This window comes from Spea bombifrons, chromosome 5 (assembly GCF_027358695.1).
Source record: "Spea bombifrons isolate aSpeBom1 chromosome 5, aSpeBom1.2.pri, whole genome shotgun sequence".
Classification (NCBI taxonomy): domain Eukaryota; kingdom Metazoa; phylum Chordata; class Amphibia; order Anura; family Pelobatidae; genus Spea; species Spea bombifrons.
The window spans coordinates 33,551,503-33,567,176 of NC_071091.1; the positions used below are offsets into that span (position 1 = coordinate 33,551,503).

Genomic DNA, 15,674 nt, shown 5'->3' on the forward strand with positions numbered 1-15,674 from the left:
CAACGTGCCATTGGAACATAGTAATGATGGTTGCTGATAAAGGGCCTCTGTACGCCTATGAAGATATTCCATAAAAAATCAACTGTTTGCAGCTACAATAGTCATTTACTACATTAACTCCTTAATGACAAAGCCCGTACATGTACGGGCTCAAAATGCATTGTTTTCAATGGGTTTAGGGACCACCCATTGTCCTTAAGGGGTTAACAATGTCTACACAGTGTATTTCAGAGTTATTTTAATGGCCAAAATTTGTTTTTCTTTAAAAAACAAGGACATTTCTAAGTGATCCCAAACTTTTGAACAATAGTGTATACAATTTAAAAGGAATGAAAAGGGTATCCCTGGAATCTGTATTAACACATTAGGGGTGATGACTGAACCCCCCACCCATCATGAGCAAACAATTCCAATTGTGATAAGGGTTAAAATAAACAAAATGCTCTTTGTTAAATGTATTTTCAGAGGGGTGTCTGTTTTTCGGATTTTTGGATTTTGCAAGATTTACTACAACTCTCATGCCCTTGCACACAACAACAAAAAAACATTTTACTGAATCGACTAACTACTCAAACGCTTACTGAATAGACCCAACTATATCCAACCAAAATTGTAAACATTGCAAAACCATAAACAGACATTATTTCCAAATATTGTATATGGGTGGGCAAAAAAAGCTGTTCTTGGCACTCCAGGGGTGGAAAACATCTTTCAGGTCATATCTTAAAGGGGGATTAATGTATACTGCTGATTTCACTCATATTATTACACTCATACTCATTTACGTAATCAAGTATGAATACTTACGGGTCCGCTGCAGGTGACAGTGGTGTTCTGAGGCATGCACTCAGAGTGGCACTTAAAACAGACGCCATCACTCACATACTCTCGAGGCTCCCTATACAAAAGACATTAGATATCTGTTACATTTCTTTCTTTTTTTAATTAATGGCATAAAAATATTTACAAATTATTAAAATGATATTATAACTATAAATCTGACTGTAACAACACAAGTGATAAATAATAAATACCAGAAGTGGTAAAAGTGGTGCTTTAATAACCAGCCAACTTTGTATTGGACTTTATGTTTATACACAACCGCGTTATCCTCTTTGTCCATAGTTTAGCTGTAGAGAGATGTTATTGGCATAAAACACATTTTTCCCATTACGGTTTTTGTATCTGCTGAATTTATACTAATAAAGTTATTTTGAATATGTATTATATGTACCTTAATAATTCTATGTACTGACCCAGCATTAGCGGACAGAAATGCATATGAGGCTCATGTGTGTTAACAGACGGACATCTAATGTAACTTCTGATTCCATTTCATTGGATTTTAATAATAACAGCATTTTCCTCCCATAAAATATTACAAGAAACAAATTTTGCTATGCTCCATTTTCCCACCAAAGAATACACTTGATTCTGATTGGCTGACATCAGCACTAGATAATACTACTGTTTATTGATTATGTGTATGGATATTATCAAGTCACAATAACGGTTAAATTGATACGGTTTCCCGTCACTTTATGCTTATAACTAAACGCCCAATGAGGAGCGGAACATGTTATGCTTGCTCAATTTTCCTACACTGATTGAATATGGATTGACTTTTTCAAAATAAATATTAATTGGAATACAAGTAAAGAGGGCCTTTCTTCTTTTTCTTTTGTCGAATAGGTTTAATGGATATCCTGTGGATTTCAGAGACATTTTGAGATGCACAGAAAAACGTCACTGGAAATATTGAGAACCACTGGGACATGTTTGTTTCTTCTCAAGTTACATACTGCTGTTCGCTTTCTTTTAATTAGTAATAGAAACCTAGGAGCTAAAACTGGAAATTCTGTTTTTTGAGTATGACGTTTTGGTCACCTGGAAGAGATTTACTGACTGAAGGAGCAAAAAGCAAATCCAAGGCCATATGCTGGGTATTATGGCTTTTAGCAGCACTAATTAACGGAAAAATATAAAATTAGGATTTAGTCATACTGGTCCTATATTTTTGAGCTCAATAACAAAAACTATAGCAGGGTTCTTCTCTAGTATTGTTAAGCACTGGGACCTTCTTTCCCCCAAATAAAGCTTTGGTGACATTACAGATTCTGTTCCAGTTATCATTGTAAAAACAGACCATGCTCAGAAATAAATGTTTAATATCACTGTCTAACTACTTTACTTATTTAAAATGGAGTTTGGTAGAAAAAAGTGAGTAACACACCGAACAGCTTCCTCCCATGAAGTCATCAAGCACTGAATACCTCACTTACCTCTACTGAATACAACAGCTTATTAGTATTTACCCAACCAGAAACTCTTGGGTCTATTGACTATGAAGTTGAGTCTTTAGTCGTGTTAAGGGTTAACTCAACTGATCAGTCTCAACTCAAGTCTTCGTCGGTTGCTAACACCCACAAAACAACTTGCAGATTCACTAATCTGCAAGTTATTTACAAGGGAATGCAAGAGCCTGCGACCTTTAATTTTGAACTTTCATGTCTTCACCTGTATGTCGCATAATTTCAACTCCACCATTACATTAACCCCTTAATGACAAAGCCCATACATGTATGGGCTCAAAATTCATTGTTTTCAATGGGTTTAGGAGTCACTGTTTTCATGGAAAACAAGGACATTTTCTGAGCAAAAGGTCTATTTTGCAAATATCCTTGAAAGAACAGCCAGATCCAAAAAGAAAAAAATATGGCATTTTGTTTGTAAAGTATTCAAGTGTTCTACAATTAACAGGTAAACTAGATGGGTCGGATTGGTTCTTACCTGCCATCAAATTCTTTTTTTTTTTTTTTACTGTACTATAGTTTTTTAAAAGCATTTAAAAATATAGAACTTCAGTGTGTATTTGCATTTGTTTTTAAAAAATAATTAAATAACAAATGATTCAATAGATACCTTGATAAGGTATTGCAGGAGTCAACACATTCCCGTCCACGAGTAAAATTGCGGCAGGAAAAACACTGGAAAGGCCCTGGCCCCCAACATCCATCATCAGAGCATAAAGGGTCACACACATCTCCCTTGGCCGCTTAAAATAAATGAAACATATACATTGTCAATACATACAAACATGTTCCAATTACTATTAGAATTAAGTTGCAAATAGCGGTGACCGGCAGATGTTTAAGAAAACCCTGATCGAAAAGGTATTGGTGTTCTTATATTTCGGTAGCGATATAGCCATATAAAACAGATATTGGTAGTCATACTCTTCTTTTTCTCTTCATCATCATCGCTAATCTTTACCCAGCTGCTCTCTTAATGTGTTTTCCATTCTGATCTTCTATCCCTGACCTTTTCTACCCCCTCCAAGGGTACTTTAAAACCACAAAGAGACATTAGTAAAAATATCAGGCTTTCTGCTACATCATGCAACAAATCTATTGCTATGTGTCATCGTATCTGTATTTCATACATAAAGCCTGACATATATACGCAGCAAGAAAGAAATAAAATCATAATACAGTGACTACAGGCATAAAATCCACACATTCAAATTATTGCTAAATTAAAATCCATACACACACACACTACATAGATAATGCATATGGCGACATACCACAATTCTCTGGGAGTTCATTGTTTTCAACAATGGAGTTTTGGTTTGTTCTGAAGATATTTTTCCAGTTGATCGTGTCAACGTAGCAAAGGTTTTTGTTTGTCTTAATTATAACATCTCCATCGCTCACTTCTTTGAGGGACCGTAATCCCAATGAGGTTATGGACAGACGGGCGATACCCAAAGAAAAAGTATAGCTAGAAAAGAAATGAATTCAAATGTATTTAATACAATGTTATTTACAATTGACTTTCTATGGATCACTTTAGTCATGAAACTTTGCATATTATGAAAAAGAGGTGGGAAAAATCATGGAATTCCCCATGAAATGTTACTTTGTAGTAGTTACTTTGTATGTAATGAAAATGTACAGAAAAACTTACTGTCGTATATTTCTGCCATGGATCACTTCAAGGTTTTCAAATTGACTCAAATCAGTGTAATTTTCTGGCCACCACTGAATGACTAAACATCCTAGAGAAGCATAAAACACAAATAAATAAAAAACATAATTGCAGTGGCATACTTAGGGGGGCGTTAAGTGCCACTCATCAGGGAGTGCAACACAGGGATGGGCTGCCGCCGGGCTGGTCCAAAATTGTTCACAGAGGGCTGATCTGACAGGAACATAGCAAGGTCACGTAACACTCACAACTGGAGGGAACACAACAGTAGTTAAGGAGGTGAGTGAGGATAGGAAGGAGAGGGTGAGGGTAAAGAAGGGAGTATGTATGTATATATACATTAGGTTGAGAGTGTATAAGTGTGTGTGAGCGTGTGTGAATGTGTGTGTAAGCATGAATGTGTAAATGTGTGTGTGTGGGAACATGGATGTGCATGTGTGTGTGTGAGCATTGATATGTAAGCATGAATGTGTAAATGTGTCAGCATTGATGTGTATGTGTAAGAAGGAGTATGTGTAGGGTGTAAGTGTATGTTAGTGAGCATGTTTGTTGGGGTGAGTGTGTAAGTTTGTGTGTCCAAAATTGGACGTGTGTATGGATGTGTATGTGTATATGAGCATTAATGTGTGTTTGTATAAACATGAATGTGTGTGTGAGAGAGGGAGTATGTGTTAACATGAGTGTGTAGGGAATAAGTGTGTGTCAGTGAGTATGTGCATATGTTGTGAGTGTGTAAATTTTTGCAAATGTTAGTGTGTGTAAAATTGTGTGTGCATGTGAGGTACTGGTGGGGGGGGTAAGATGTTGATGGGGCTGTCAAATATAGGATCTGTCCCGGGTGACAAATACTTCAGGTTTGCCCCTGCATAATTGTACCGTGATTTGAACACAAATAATGAATAGGTTGCATGGACTAACACTCCCAAACTTTCTTATATCTTATGATATAAAAAGAGACCTTGTGATGCAAGCAGTATTGAGCTTTATCCGCCCCTACTTAGATTATTAGAGAAAATAATAACTAGTTAATCAAGTCTGCCCATTCACCTGGCTTCCTAAAACCAAATTATTTGTACATATGCCCAAACAATACATGAAAAAGATGACTTTCCTATATATAAACAACTTTTTCTAGGAAATATTAATTAACCCCCAGTCTTTTAGCCCCCACTTACCAATTTCAAATATAGTATATTGCCCCAGTAATGACTCCTTAAAACTAACATTCCAAATGTAATTTAACACCCTAATATATTTGTTGTAAAACAACAACATCGACTTACCTGTTATTTCACGCACAGACCTAAAGTAATTCAGTTTTTCAGGATCCAGTTTTGGAGTATTAGTGAATCGGTCACTGTAATTTAAGAAAATTAAATACTACTTAAAAAAGCACGGTATGCAATCATTACAATAAAATCATTACAAATCTGAGAACTTGTATTAAAAAAAAAACAAACATAATAATGCAGCTTTATATATAAATATATTTACGCACACTATACAACCAAAAGTATGTAGACACTGCTTAATTATTGAATATAAGTGTTTCAGTCACAACCATTGCTAATAAGTGTAAGAACGGGTTGTACTAGAGTTCAGTGACTCTAAAGGGGCCCTGTCATGGGATGCCACCATTGCCAGAAATCGGATCGTGAAATCTCTGCCTTCCTAGATTTACCCTGGTCCACAGTAATAACCGCTTACATAGCACGCGGAAATCACCTTCACATCAGTACCTGGCCTTACAAATGCTCTTTTGGCTGAATAGGCACAAAGTCCCACTTCAGTTGTCTTGACTATGTCTACATTAGAGGATTGCACTGGGAGGCGGGTTCCGCGGGACCCGCCAAAAAACCTGCGGGCGCGGGCAGTCTTGCTGGGGCTGCGGGCGGGAGCAGGCGGTCAGGCACTGTACCTGCAGGTCCCGGTAATCCCGTGCAGTCCCACAAGGCTGCCTTCTTGCTGCTCCCTTACAGTGTCACCTAGCTTGCTCCGCCCAGGAACAAAACGGAGTCACGTGATGTGATGTCACTTCCTGTGACTCCGCCTTGTTCCTGGGCGGAGCAAGAGAAGAGACGCCGTGAGGGAACAACTCGAGGGCAGCCGCGCGGGACTGCACGGGAAATCTGGTAAGGAGGCGGGCATGATTGGCCACAAAAGTGGCGGGAGCGGGCGGGAGCGGAACACCCACATTGCGGGAGCGGGCGGGAGCGGGATTAAAAACCGCGGGAGCGGGTGGGAGCGGGATTAAAAAAGTAGTCCCGCGCAGGGCTCTTGTCTACATGCCTAAATGCATTGAATTGCTGCCATTTGATTGGCTGATTAGCTATTTGTGTAAGCAAGCAATTGAACTGGTGTACCTAATAAAGTGGCAAGTGAGTGTATACACACACACAAGTTGAATCTTTCTAAAAACACTTTATAGTCAAAGTATACTTCAACGTATCACTTACTCAGACTTTGCCGAAGCCAGGATGACTACGTCTCCTTGCACCTTGGTGCAGTTTTGAAAGGATTCAATATTTCCACCATTTATCGTAACAGCAGTTTTCAAGTCTCCGGTACCGATTCCAGTGCAAACTTTTTCTGGAAAAATTAACAAATGATTACAATAAATTGCCGTGTGACGAAAGTGAAAACAGACCACCTCAGTAACATATAAACGAATTTGCTGTCATGATAGGACTAAAGCAAAGATAAAATGGACTGTGATAGACCTGAGATGTACAGCTGTATATTTTTTATGTTATTTATAAATGTGTTTTTATATATATATATACACATAATATATATATATATATATACACATAATATACATTTAGGTATAAGCCATTAATATAAATATTATTTGAAATACATGCAAAATTTGGTAAATTAAAAGGCTTTTATTTTGATTGGATTTTGTTTCTTTGTAGATGCTGTGGCTTATAAATTACTACTGGGATAAAAAAATACATTAATACAAATCATACTGATGCCATTTAATAAAGAAAATGCACAAATTCATTTTTACCTGAAGTACATGGTCCATCACATGTTTTGCAAATACGCATATCATTTTCTTCTATTTCATAAGAATTCGCTGGACAAGTCCGAACACACGACCCATGAACAGTCACAACATAGTTACCTATAATATGAAAAGAAATTGCATGTTCCAAAAATCTTTATATATATATATATATATATATATATATATATATATATACATGTTATATATTATGCATTAGTATAATCAATGGTCAGCAAACTTACGTGGGCATGTTTTTACACAGGAAGCTCCAAAACTGTACTTTCCTTCTGGATTTACTTCCATTTGGTAAGTAGAAGGATTGTATATGTGCAGCAGTGGGCAACTTTCTTTGCATGTTTCGCCATCACGAAATTTGCGGCAAGCCTGCATATGTATTAGGGGATAAAAAGGCATATAATAAAATTATTATTGCGCAATGAACATATACCAGCAGCAAAGGAAAATGCCATATTTTTAATTTGTTTTTAAATTTGTTATGCCTAATCAATACAATATAGCAGGAATGGCAGTAAAGCTCTGTAAATAGCATTTTCAGTTTGGAACTTGCTCTCTTGATTGATTGAAATGCTTTGATTAGCGCTACCCAATTAGGTATGCTTTTTGTGCTATTACAGAGGAAAAATCATCATCGACGTATCAGTCTGATACTGCTCACAGAGTAGGGTGACCACATTTCCAAACTGCCATTCAGGGACACTTAATTTCTTACTTACGTTTACAATTGCATTGCCACAGACAGTGGCACAGCATGACTCCTATCATTGTATAGGGAATCAGCTACAAAGGGTGGTACAGCACACCTCCTATCACTATATAGCGAGCCGGCGCATACAGTGGTGCAGCATGACTTCTAAGAATATGTAGTGAGCCTGACACAGACAGTGGTGAAGCATGACTCCTATCATTATATAGCAAGCCATACACAGATGGTGGTACAGCATCACTCCTATCATTATATAGTGAGCCATATATTGATGGTGGTACAGCATAACTCCCATCTGCCATTATCATTTGTGTTTGCTTTTTCACTCTCACTCACTTTTAATCACATTCTCTCACACACACTCTAACTCACACTTACACACTCTCACTCATTCTCTCACACTCTCTTACTCTCTCTCAATGTCTCAGTCAACATTTTATGCATATTCTTTCTTCATCTGCTTCTCCCTGGGATCAGCTTTGTTGACCAGGCCTTCTGGTGTGCTTCTGCATAATGGCAGACTCCGCACACCACAGGGACAACTTCTCCTCCAATTGGTGCATGAAGGCACCGCCCTTATGCAGAAGGCCTGTCATGTGGGCTAATATCAGGGAGAAGCACAATAAAAAAGAAGGCAGAAGAAGAAAATGCAAGAGAAGAACTGGTGCTGTCTGAAAGGAGAGAGGGGCACACAAGCAGTTGGCGGAGAAGGTAGGGCTACTCATTCTTGGACACTAAATTGTCCCAGAATGAAGGTGCCCGGGACCCTGGACGGTGCCTCAAAATGATCACCCTACACCAGGGAACCAACAACCCTTTTTGTATGTAGTTTTTCATTTCCACACACAAAGCAGAAGGATAAAAAAAAGTCTATTTTCACTTTGATCTGCCCAACATTCCACCCCTTGAAAATTGTTTAAGACACACTTTATATGAAGTATTTCCAAATTAAGTTACTAATGAACCTTACCAAGCAGTCTTTTTCTTTAGGTCCTGTACAACCACCTGCACATTGGCTATGACAGCAATCACTGGGCATAGGGCCTCTGCAACGACCTGAACACTGCTGAGCACAAATGGTTTTTGTGACTGAAAGAGAAGAGAGTGGCAATCAAATCTACTGGTAATTATTTGAGTTACAGAACATAAAGTGAAAATATTTTTGTGAGTGAAACAGAAGACACTGGCAATAAATTCTAATGATTTGAATAACCGATACACCTCAAAAATCTGATTACATTATAGTAGTTATAAAATCCTTTTTTTTAAAAAAAAAAAAAAAAAAAATTGCCCCAAGAACTGATATGGCAGCCTGACAAACCATACGTAGCACGTCTCCAAGTGATAAAGGAGAACTATTAACCTTTTACATTACATTTATTAAGCGTCAGAAGAATTCATAGCACTTGATATTATCATCCTTATCCCAACAATTACAAATGCTGCTTGCACTTAACAACAATCAGCAACATAACAATAGGAAAGATATAACTAAATGCTAAACAAATCCCGAGAATGGTTACATTAAGGTTGTTGCGCACATGATGTACACATAAGGTGAGATTTTAATCAAGTAAGTATATATTGCTTATTTTAATACATAACGACCATTATATAGGTTTATATAGTGTATAAAACTCTAAAATGTAGATCGTGCAAAGTGACAGACCATTATTGCGGCACCTCTTTCATACACATTTTCGATATGTAAAGCTTATGGACAATAAACCTACATATTTGGCAGTTTTCAGGGCCAGGTCCCCAGCATGATCCACTACAATTATCATGACATTTGAAATCTGAAACAGAAATGTACAGATGTTTATGCCTAAACACTGCATAGCTTCATAGAAATAAAATATATTTAAAAATATTTTATTCTAAAGACTTAAGTGCCCCATTAACCAGCCTTAAGGGACAGTTGGAGAGAGAGAGTGCTCAGGTGACTTTTGGTTTTAACTGCCTTATTCCAGGACTTATTATAAAGCAAGAGCTCTATGGATCATCGTAATGTATAATGACACCAAGGAGCTGAAACACAACTCTCCCACCAACTCTTTTGTCAACTTTTCCTAGTAACTCTCATCACCATGATAGGAATTCTGTTATCTTTTCTTAGAAATGATCGTGTTCCATCCAGTATATGTCAAGGTCTTATTGTGAGTCAAATCCCCAGTCTATGAGTGAAGAAGAGAAATAGGGTTTGGGTCTTCAAGTACGATATGCCCTCTATCCCAAATACCAGCTTGTGTACGAAGAACGAAAAAATAAAATGTATTCACTAGAAAATATTGCAAAAGTAATTGAATTTGAAAAGCTCTTAAAAAATCGATTTATCTTATCATTTGTATGCAACACAACATGTTATTAAGTATAACTATAATATCAGTGTAATGGAAGATAATATACAATGTGCAATAAAATACACGTACTTACTTTTCAGACCAAAACTCATTGAGAAAGGTCTAAACTACCATAGATATCGTTATGAATATATTATTTTATAAATATATACATATATAAATTATATTGCCAGATAAAAAAATAAAAAAAACTTAAATGCCGTATGATTTTGTCCTAAATGTTGTGTCTTTTCGAAAATCTCATCAGATTAAAATACATGTTTTTGTAAATATTAAATATTATTATAATGCAGAAAATTGATATACAGTGCCTTTGCAAAAGTATTCAGACCCTTTACAATTGCCCCTTATTACAGAATTAAAAATGGTAAATGACATTATTGTTGATGTCATTGATGTTATTGATGTCATTAACAGTAGTGTCTGATAAACAAATTCATAATAATAATAATAATAATACCAGGAGTGCATTGCATTTGCACAGAAATCTGATTGTTTGGATTTTCTTCGTTTACGATGTCTTTCCACTTGATTGTGCTTAAACTGCAAAGGTTTTGATTTTCTCCTATCCTAACTCCGCCTTTAAGAATTTCTGTAAGGAAAAGAATATACATATATATATTAGTCATGTATCCTGTGTTACGTAAACAAAAGCACACGGCAAATATATTATACCACAGTATAGAAATAATTAATTTGTTGGTTGGACACAGTCTTTTTGTATCTTTAGCCTGCAGGTCACATTCACCCCTTCCTTGTTGGCTACACTACCACAGACTAAGCTAAACATGTACAAATGATATGGTCAACCGTGTGAGGTCACTTTAATACCACAGTTGAGAACACGTTTTGTGAATAATAAAATCACCTTAATCAAAATGTCCCTTAAACTGCCTTTGTAGTTACTAAGAATACTAGCTTGGACTGGAAGGGTCTACAAGAGGTAACACCTTTGCAATGTGCATGGTGGATATGTGGTGGATCACTGGTCTTAGGGCCTCACAATTCTTGCTTTGAATTCCCAGATGTTTAAAACATTATTGGTTGAAAAAGGGGTAAATCTTGTATATGATAATAGTGGTATTTATTCTGTGCCACATGCTAGCCTGCTATATAACCCTTCATATGAACACTATATGTACATACCTATGGAACTCTCCAAGAGAAGCACTGCTTATCTGGGTCTATGGGTCACTCTGCCCTTACCACAGGGCAGGGAAGTGGGGTTTAGCCACGCCCATTCCCACACCATAGAATTCCCTGCTATCTTTGGCTAGCCCCACCCATCACATAGCTAACCATGCCCCTCAAGTAGCTAGTCCTGCCCATGCATATGGTGAGCCCCACCCCTTGCAACCCCACCCTTCAAAGAGCGAGAGCTCCATATAGCCTGTTCTGGGAAGTTCACCTGTATGCTTATGTAAAATTAAGCACTGGTAAAATGGGTCATTCTACTGCATGACAGCTAACGTAAAATAAAATGGTAAAGTGGGACAATAATGTTACTTGTACACAATTAAAAGTTGGACTCTGTATCTATATATTTACCGGTTAGACTTCTCATAGGAAGCTCTTCTAAACTGTGGTTTTCTTGAACATTTAAGACAATGGCCAATGCATATGTATTTTTGTACAAAGTGTTGCCTCTGATGATCCGAAGGTTTTCTAGAGGAATGCTTTTAATACCATTCAAAGAGATGAGAACATAACCTCCAACTTCTCTTATGCTCTGAAATTAGAATAGAACAGTTAGATTATCTTAAACACATTTGCTACCATGGCCAAAAAGAGCAGAAAGTGATAATGAAAACGAATCCCTAACCTCCTGAATGCATAATGAAAGGAACCTATTAACAGTAGCGATATCAAGAATAGTGTGTATTATGAAATTATGGAGTCTTTATAACCATTACTCCCCTTAGCTTTTTGTGGCTCCTACATGCTTGACACCAACATTCATCACAACACTTTATTCTAGTCTTCACAGGTGCTCAGATTACTACAGTCATCTATATCCATCACACAAACACTATTATATCTTCAGTCTGTTATCTCTAATGAATTGTCAGGGCAGCTAAGAGAGAAGAGAATACATATACATAACTTCTATTAGGGACTGGAATGTAAACGTTATTTACATTACCTTTAGGAAGGAGGCATTATGATGGGGTTGTAGGTAGGTGATTTCAAGATTTCCAATCACAATCTCACAGTCACTGTAGGTCCGTTTCATCGCAATGTAGTGATCTTCATCTGATCCAAGCCGATTAAACTTGTTGAATGTGCTAATGCATACTGTAATACAACATTAAGACAACTAAGTACAGTTATTCACACAGTATATAACCTATCATAAAGTAATTTGACTGACCAGACTCAGTGGAGGTTGTATGCCCTTGCATGCTCACAAAGAAAATTTGCATTATTTGTCAATAAACCCCAAACAGTTTGGGTTTTGGGTTTAAACTTGGCTTAAGCCTGCATGGCTTTGACTGACTATCACAAAGTTTCCTTCATTTAAGAGGAAACATAAAACATTTTTTGGGGGGGGCATGAACTCCCACATTAAGAAACTCTGTATATGACAATACTAGTTTAGAGAATTTGCTAGTTGTCGTGCAAGTTTACTGATTTATTTGCTTATTAGTCTTGTGCCAAGTGCGTCACAAAGTACAGTTGAGGTCAAGGGACTTTGTTGTATATTCATTAAACTGAGGTTGGCAGAACTTACTGCCTTTACCATGCATTATGAAGATGCAACCTCAGCGGGCTTCTTATGTAAAAACTGCTAAACTGGAATTTTTTTACTATGCAATATGCAGGGTTTGTTCAGTCTTTCTAGAAAAAAAAAGCCCCCATCATGATTTGCCATTTATGATGCATGGTAAATCAGGGAGTCAAAATGTGTGAAGGAGTCCATTTTACTCTTTCGATGCTTAACACTTTATAGAGGAGTAAATAGAAGTGATAGGAGCACAAACCCCACAACTATTAATAAATAATTACCCAGAATAAAAGGTCAATTACAAAGGAGGGTCCTGAGAGACATTCATTATTGATGCACAATAAACCGAGGGTCTTTTAAATTAATAATGCAATGACTATATACTAATGAAAGACTCATTTGGTTACTAATCCTTAGTGTACAATTCTGAATTTAAAGCACATAAGTTTATACAAATATTAACAAAATAACCACAAGGTGGCACATCTGATAACTCTAAAATCAACTTTAAGATCAAGGAACATGGATCACGTGTAAGTGCAGGTCAGGTACAGTGATCAGGTCCATGTTTTCACATCACATCGGTCATATATTTAAGTACAGTTGAAAATGATCATCTTGTATCCCACAGCTATCCTTCTTTTGAACCCAAATCCCTCTGCGCCTCTTTTGCCTGGTGTGGCAAAGTGTTCTTCAGCGCCAAAACTCATGATAATCATGATACAGAGACAGCAGAAAAGATATTGATAAGAAACATACTGAGTGAGTCAGAAGTCATATACATTAATAAGTTTTGGTCATGCTCTGCCTCCAAGCCACTCCTCTAACCATAACCACTAAAACTTTGTTAACTTAATTCCTACAGAGAACAATGCGACATTGTGTCAATGTCCACATGCATGAGCGTGGATGGGATAGGACAAGTCTATTACCAGGCACTGAATTTAGGTTAAAAAATGTCCAAATTCCATTTAAAAAAAGAAAATCGAAAATAATTTGTGCCGAAAAAAAGCAGTAATGTTCGATTTCTTTTGATGTGCTATGTTAGTTAGCTGAAGTACAAAGCATAGCCTGCAACAGGTTTATCATTAAGAGTTGTTAGGGAGATAGATGATCTCTGAACACTTTGATTGTTCAACAGAAATGAAGAGTAATTGGATGGCAGGCATGACTGAAGATCAATGCGTTATTAATATCTGTGGTCTGTAACTTCAGAATACTGCATGTTGTGTTAAATGAATAAGAATATTCTTTTAGATATTTAAAACGAAATCTCAATGAAATTGTAACCACACCTAAAGTGAAACATCATTCCTGACAAGTCTACCTGACCGCGATCACCAAGTGATCTTATAACAGATATATTTGTATTTGAAGTTGGGAAATGTCTTTCTTTGGACTTCACGTGTTGTCCATGCAGTAAGGTAGATGCGGTAACAAAGTACAAGAGAGAAAGTTTATTTTAAAGGTGGAGAACAAGAGGTTGTAATCTAAAACTAGATGTTCAGAGATTGAATGTAATGTAACATTTTACTTTATTGAGAAGATGGTAGATAAATGGAACAGTCTCCCATCAGACATCCTAGAGCAGTGATGGCGAACCTATGACACGCGTGTCAGTGCTGACACGCGTAGCCATTTGGGGTGACACGCGCAGGATTTCCTGCGATTCATCCTCGGCTCCTGCACGGCCGCCGAGGATGAAAGAATCTGTGCTGGAGGACCCGTTCCTCCAGCACAGATTCTTTCATCCTCGGCGGCCGTGCAGGAGCCGAGGAAGAATCGCAGGAAATCCTGCTCGTGTCACCCCCCCAAAAAAAGGGGGGGGCGGGACGTGCAGTAGCGTACCTAGCGGGGGGCGGGCCGGTGGAGGAGCAGGCTCGCAAGGGAGCGGTATCGGAGGTCTTTAACAGACCACCGGCTCCCTTGAGTGATTTTAAGCCGGTTCAAGGATCTCCCTTGAACCCGGCTTAAAATCACTCAAGGGAGCCGGAGGTCTGTTAAAGACCTCCGATACCGCTCCCTTGCGATCCGCGCGGCAACAGCTGTTGCCGCGCCCACCGCTGTCTGTGCCCTCTGACCCGGAAGAAGACAAGAACTGAAGAAGAGGAGCGAAGAGAAGGAAGAGGAGCTGTAAGGAGAAAAGAGGAAAGGTAGGAAAGCATACAGTGAGCGTGGATTGGTGTATGTGTGTGGATTGGTGTATGTGTGTGGATTGGTATGTGTGTGGATTGGTATGTGTGTGGATTGGTATGTGTATGGATTGGTGTATGTGTGTGGATTGGTATACGTGTGGATTGGTATGTGTGTGGATTGGTGTATGTGTGTGGATTGGTGTATGTGTGTGGATTGGTGTATGTGTGTGGATTGGTATGTGTGTGGATTGGTGTATGTGTGTGGATTGGGGTATGTGTGTGGATTGGTATGTGTGTGGATTGGTATGTGTGTGGATTGGTATGTGTGTGTGGATTGGTATGTGTGTGTGGATTGGTATGTGTGTGTGGATTGGTATGTGTGTGTGGATTGGTATGTGTGTGTGGATTGGTATGTGTGTGGATTGGTATGTGTGTGTGGATTGGTATGTGTGTGGATTGGTATGTGTGTGGATTGGTATGTGTGTGGATTGGTGCATGTGTGTGGATTGGTGTATGTGTGTGGATTGGTGTATGTGTGTGGATTGGTGTGTGTGTGTGGATTGGTATATGTGTGTGGCTTGGTATGTGTGTGTGGCTTGGTATGTGTGTGTGGATTTGTATGTGTGTGGATTGGTGTATGTGTGTGGATTGGTATGTGTGTGGATTGGTATGTGTGTGGATTGGTGTATGTGTGTGGATTGGTGTATGTGTGTGGATTGGT

At 38.0% G+C, this 15,674-nt stretch overlaps 1 protein-coding gene across 2 annotated transcripts in view; it reads right to left on the reverse strand.

Moving 5' to 3' along the window:
* The window catches only part of LOC128497952 (epidermal growth factor receptor-like), a 106,765-nt gene that overhangs the window by 17,171 nt on the left and 73,920 nt on the right, over window positions 1–15,674 (reverse strand). Inside the window, exons 2-14 of one of the 2 annotated variants that reach the window (XM_053468194.1) lie at window positions 12,237–12,388; window positions 11,642–11,822; window positions 10,554–10,685; window positions 9,464–9,529; window positions 8,701–8,819; window positions 7,249–7,390; window positions 7,007–7,123; window positions 6,447–6,579; window positions 5,274–5,347; window positions 3,970–4,060; window positions 3,587–3,783; window positions 2,923–3,055; window positions 808–898 (exon numbers count right to left, since the gene is read on the reverse strand). In XM_053468194.1, coding sequence (XP_053324169.1) covers window positions 808–898; window positions 2,923–3,055; window positions 3,587–3,783; window positions 3,970–4,060; window positions 5,274–5,347; window positions 6,447–6,579; window positions 7,007–7,123; window positions 7,249–7,390; window positions 8,701–8,819; window positions 9,464–9,529; window positions 10,554–10,685; window positions 11,642–11,822; window positions 12,237–12,388 — 1,628 coding nt within the window. Of the gene's footprint in view, window positions 1–807; window positions 899–2,922; window positions 3,056–3,586; window positions 3,784–3,969; window positions 4,061–5,273; window positions 5,348–6,446; window positions 6,580–7,006; window positions 7,124–7,248; window positions 7,391–8,700; window positions 8,820–9,463; window positions 9,586–10,553; window positions 10,686–11,641; window positions 11,823–12,236; window positions 12,389–15,674 lie in introns of those variants that run through there. The other variant, XM_053468193.1, reaches the window with a different exon arrangement.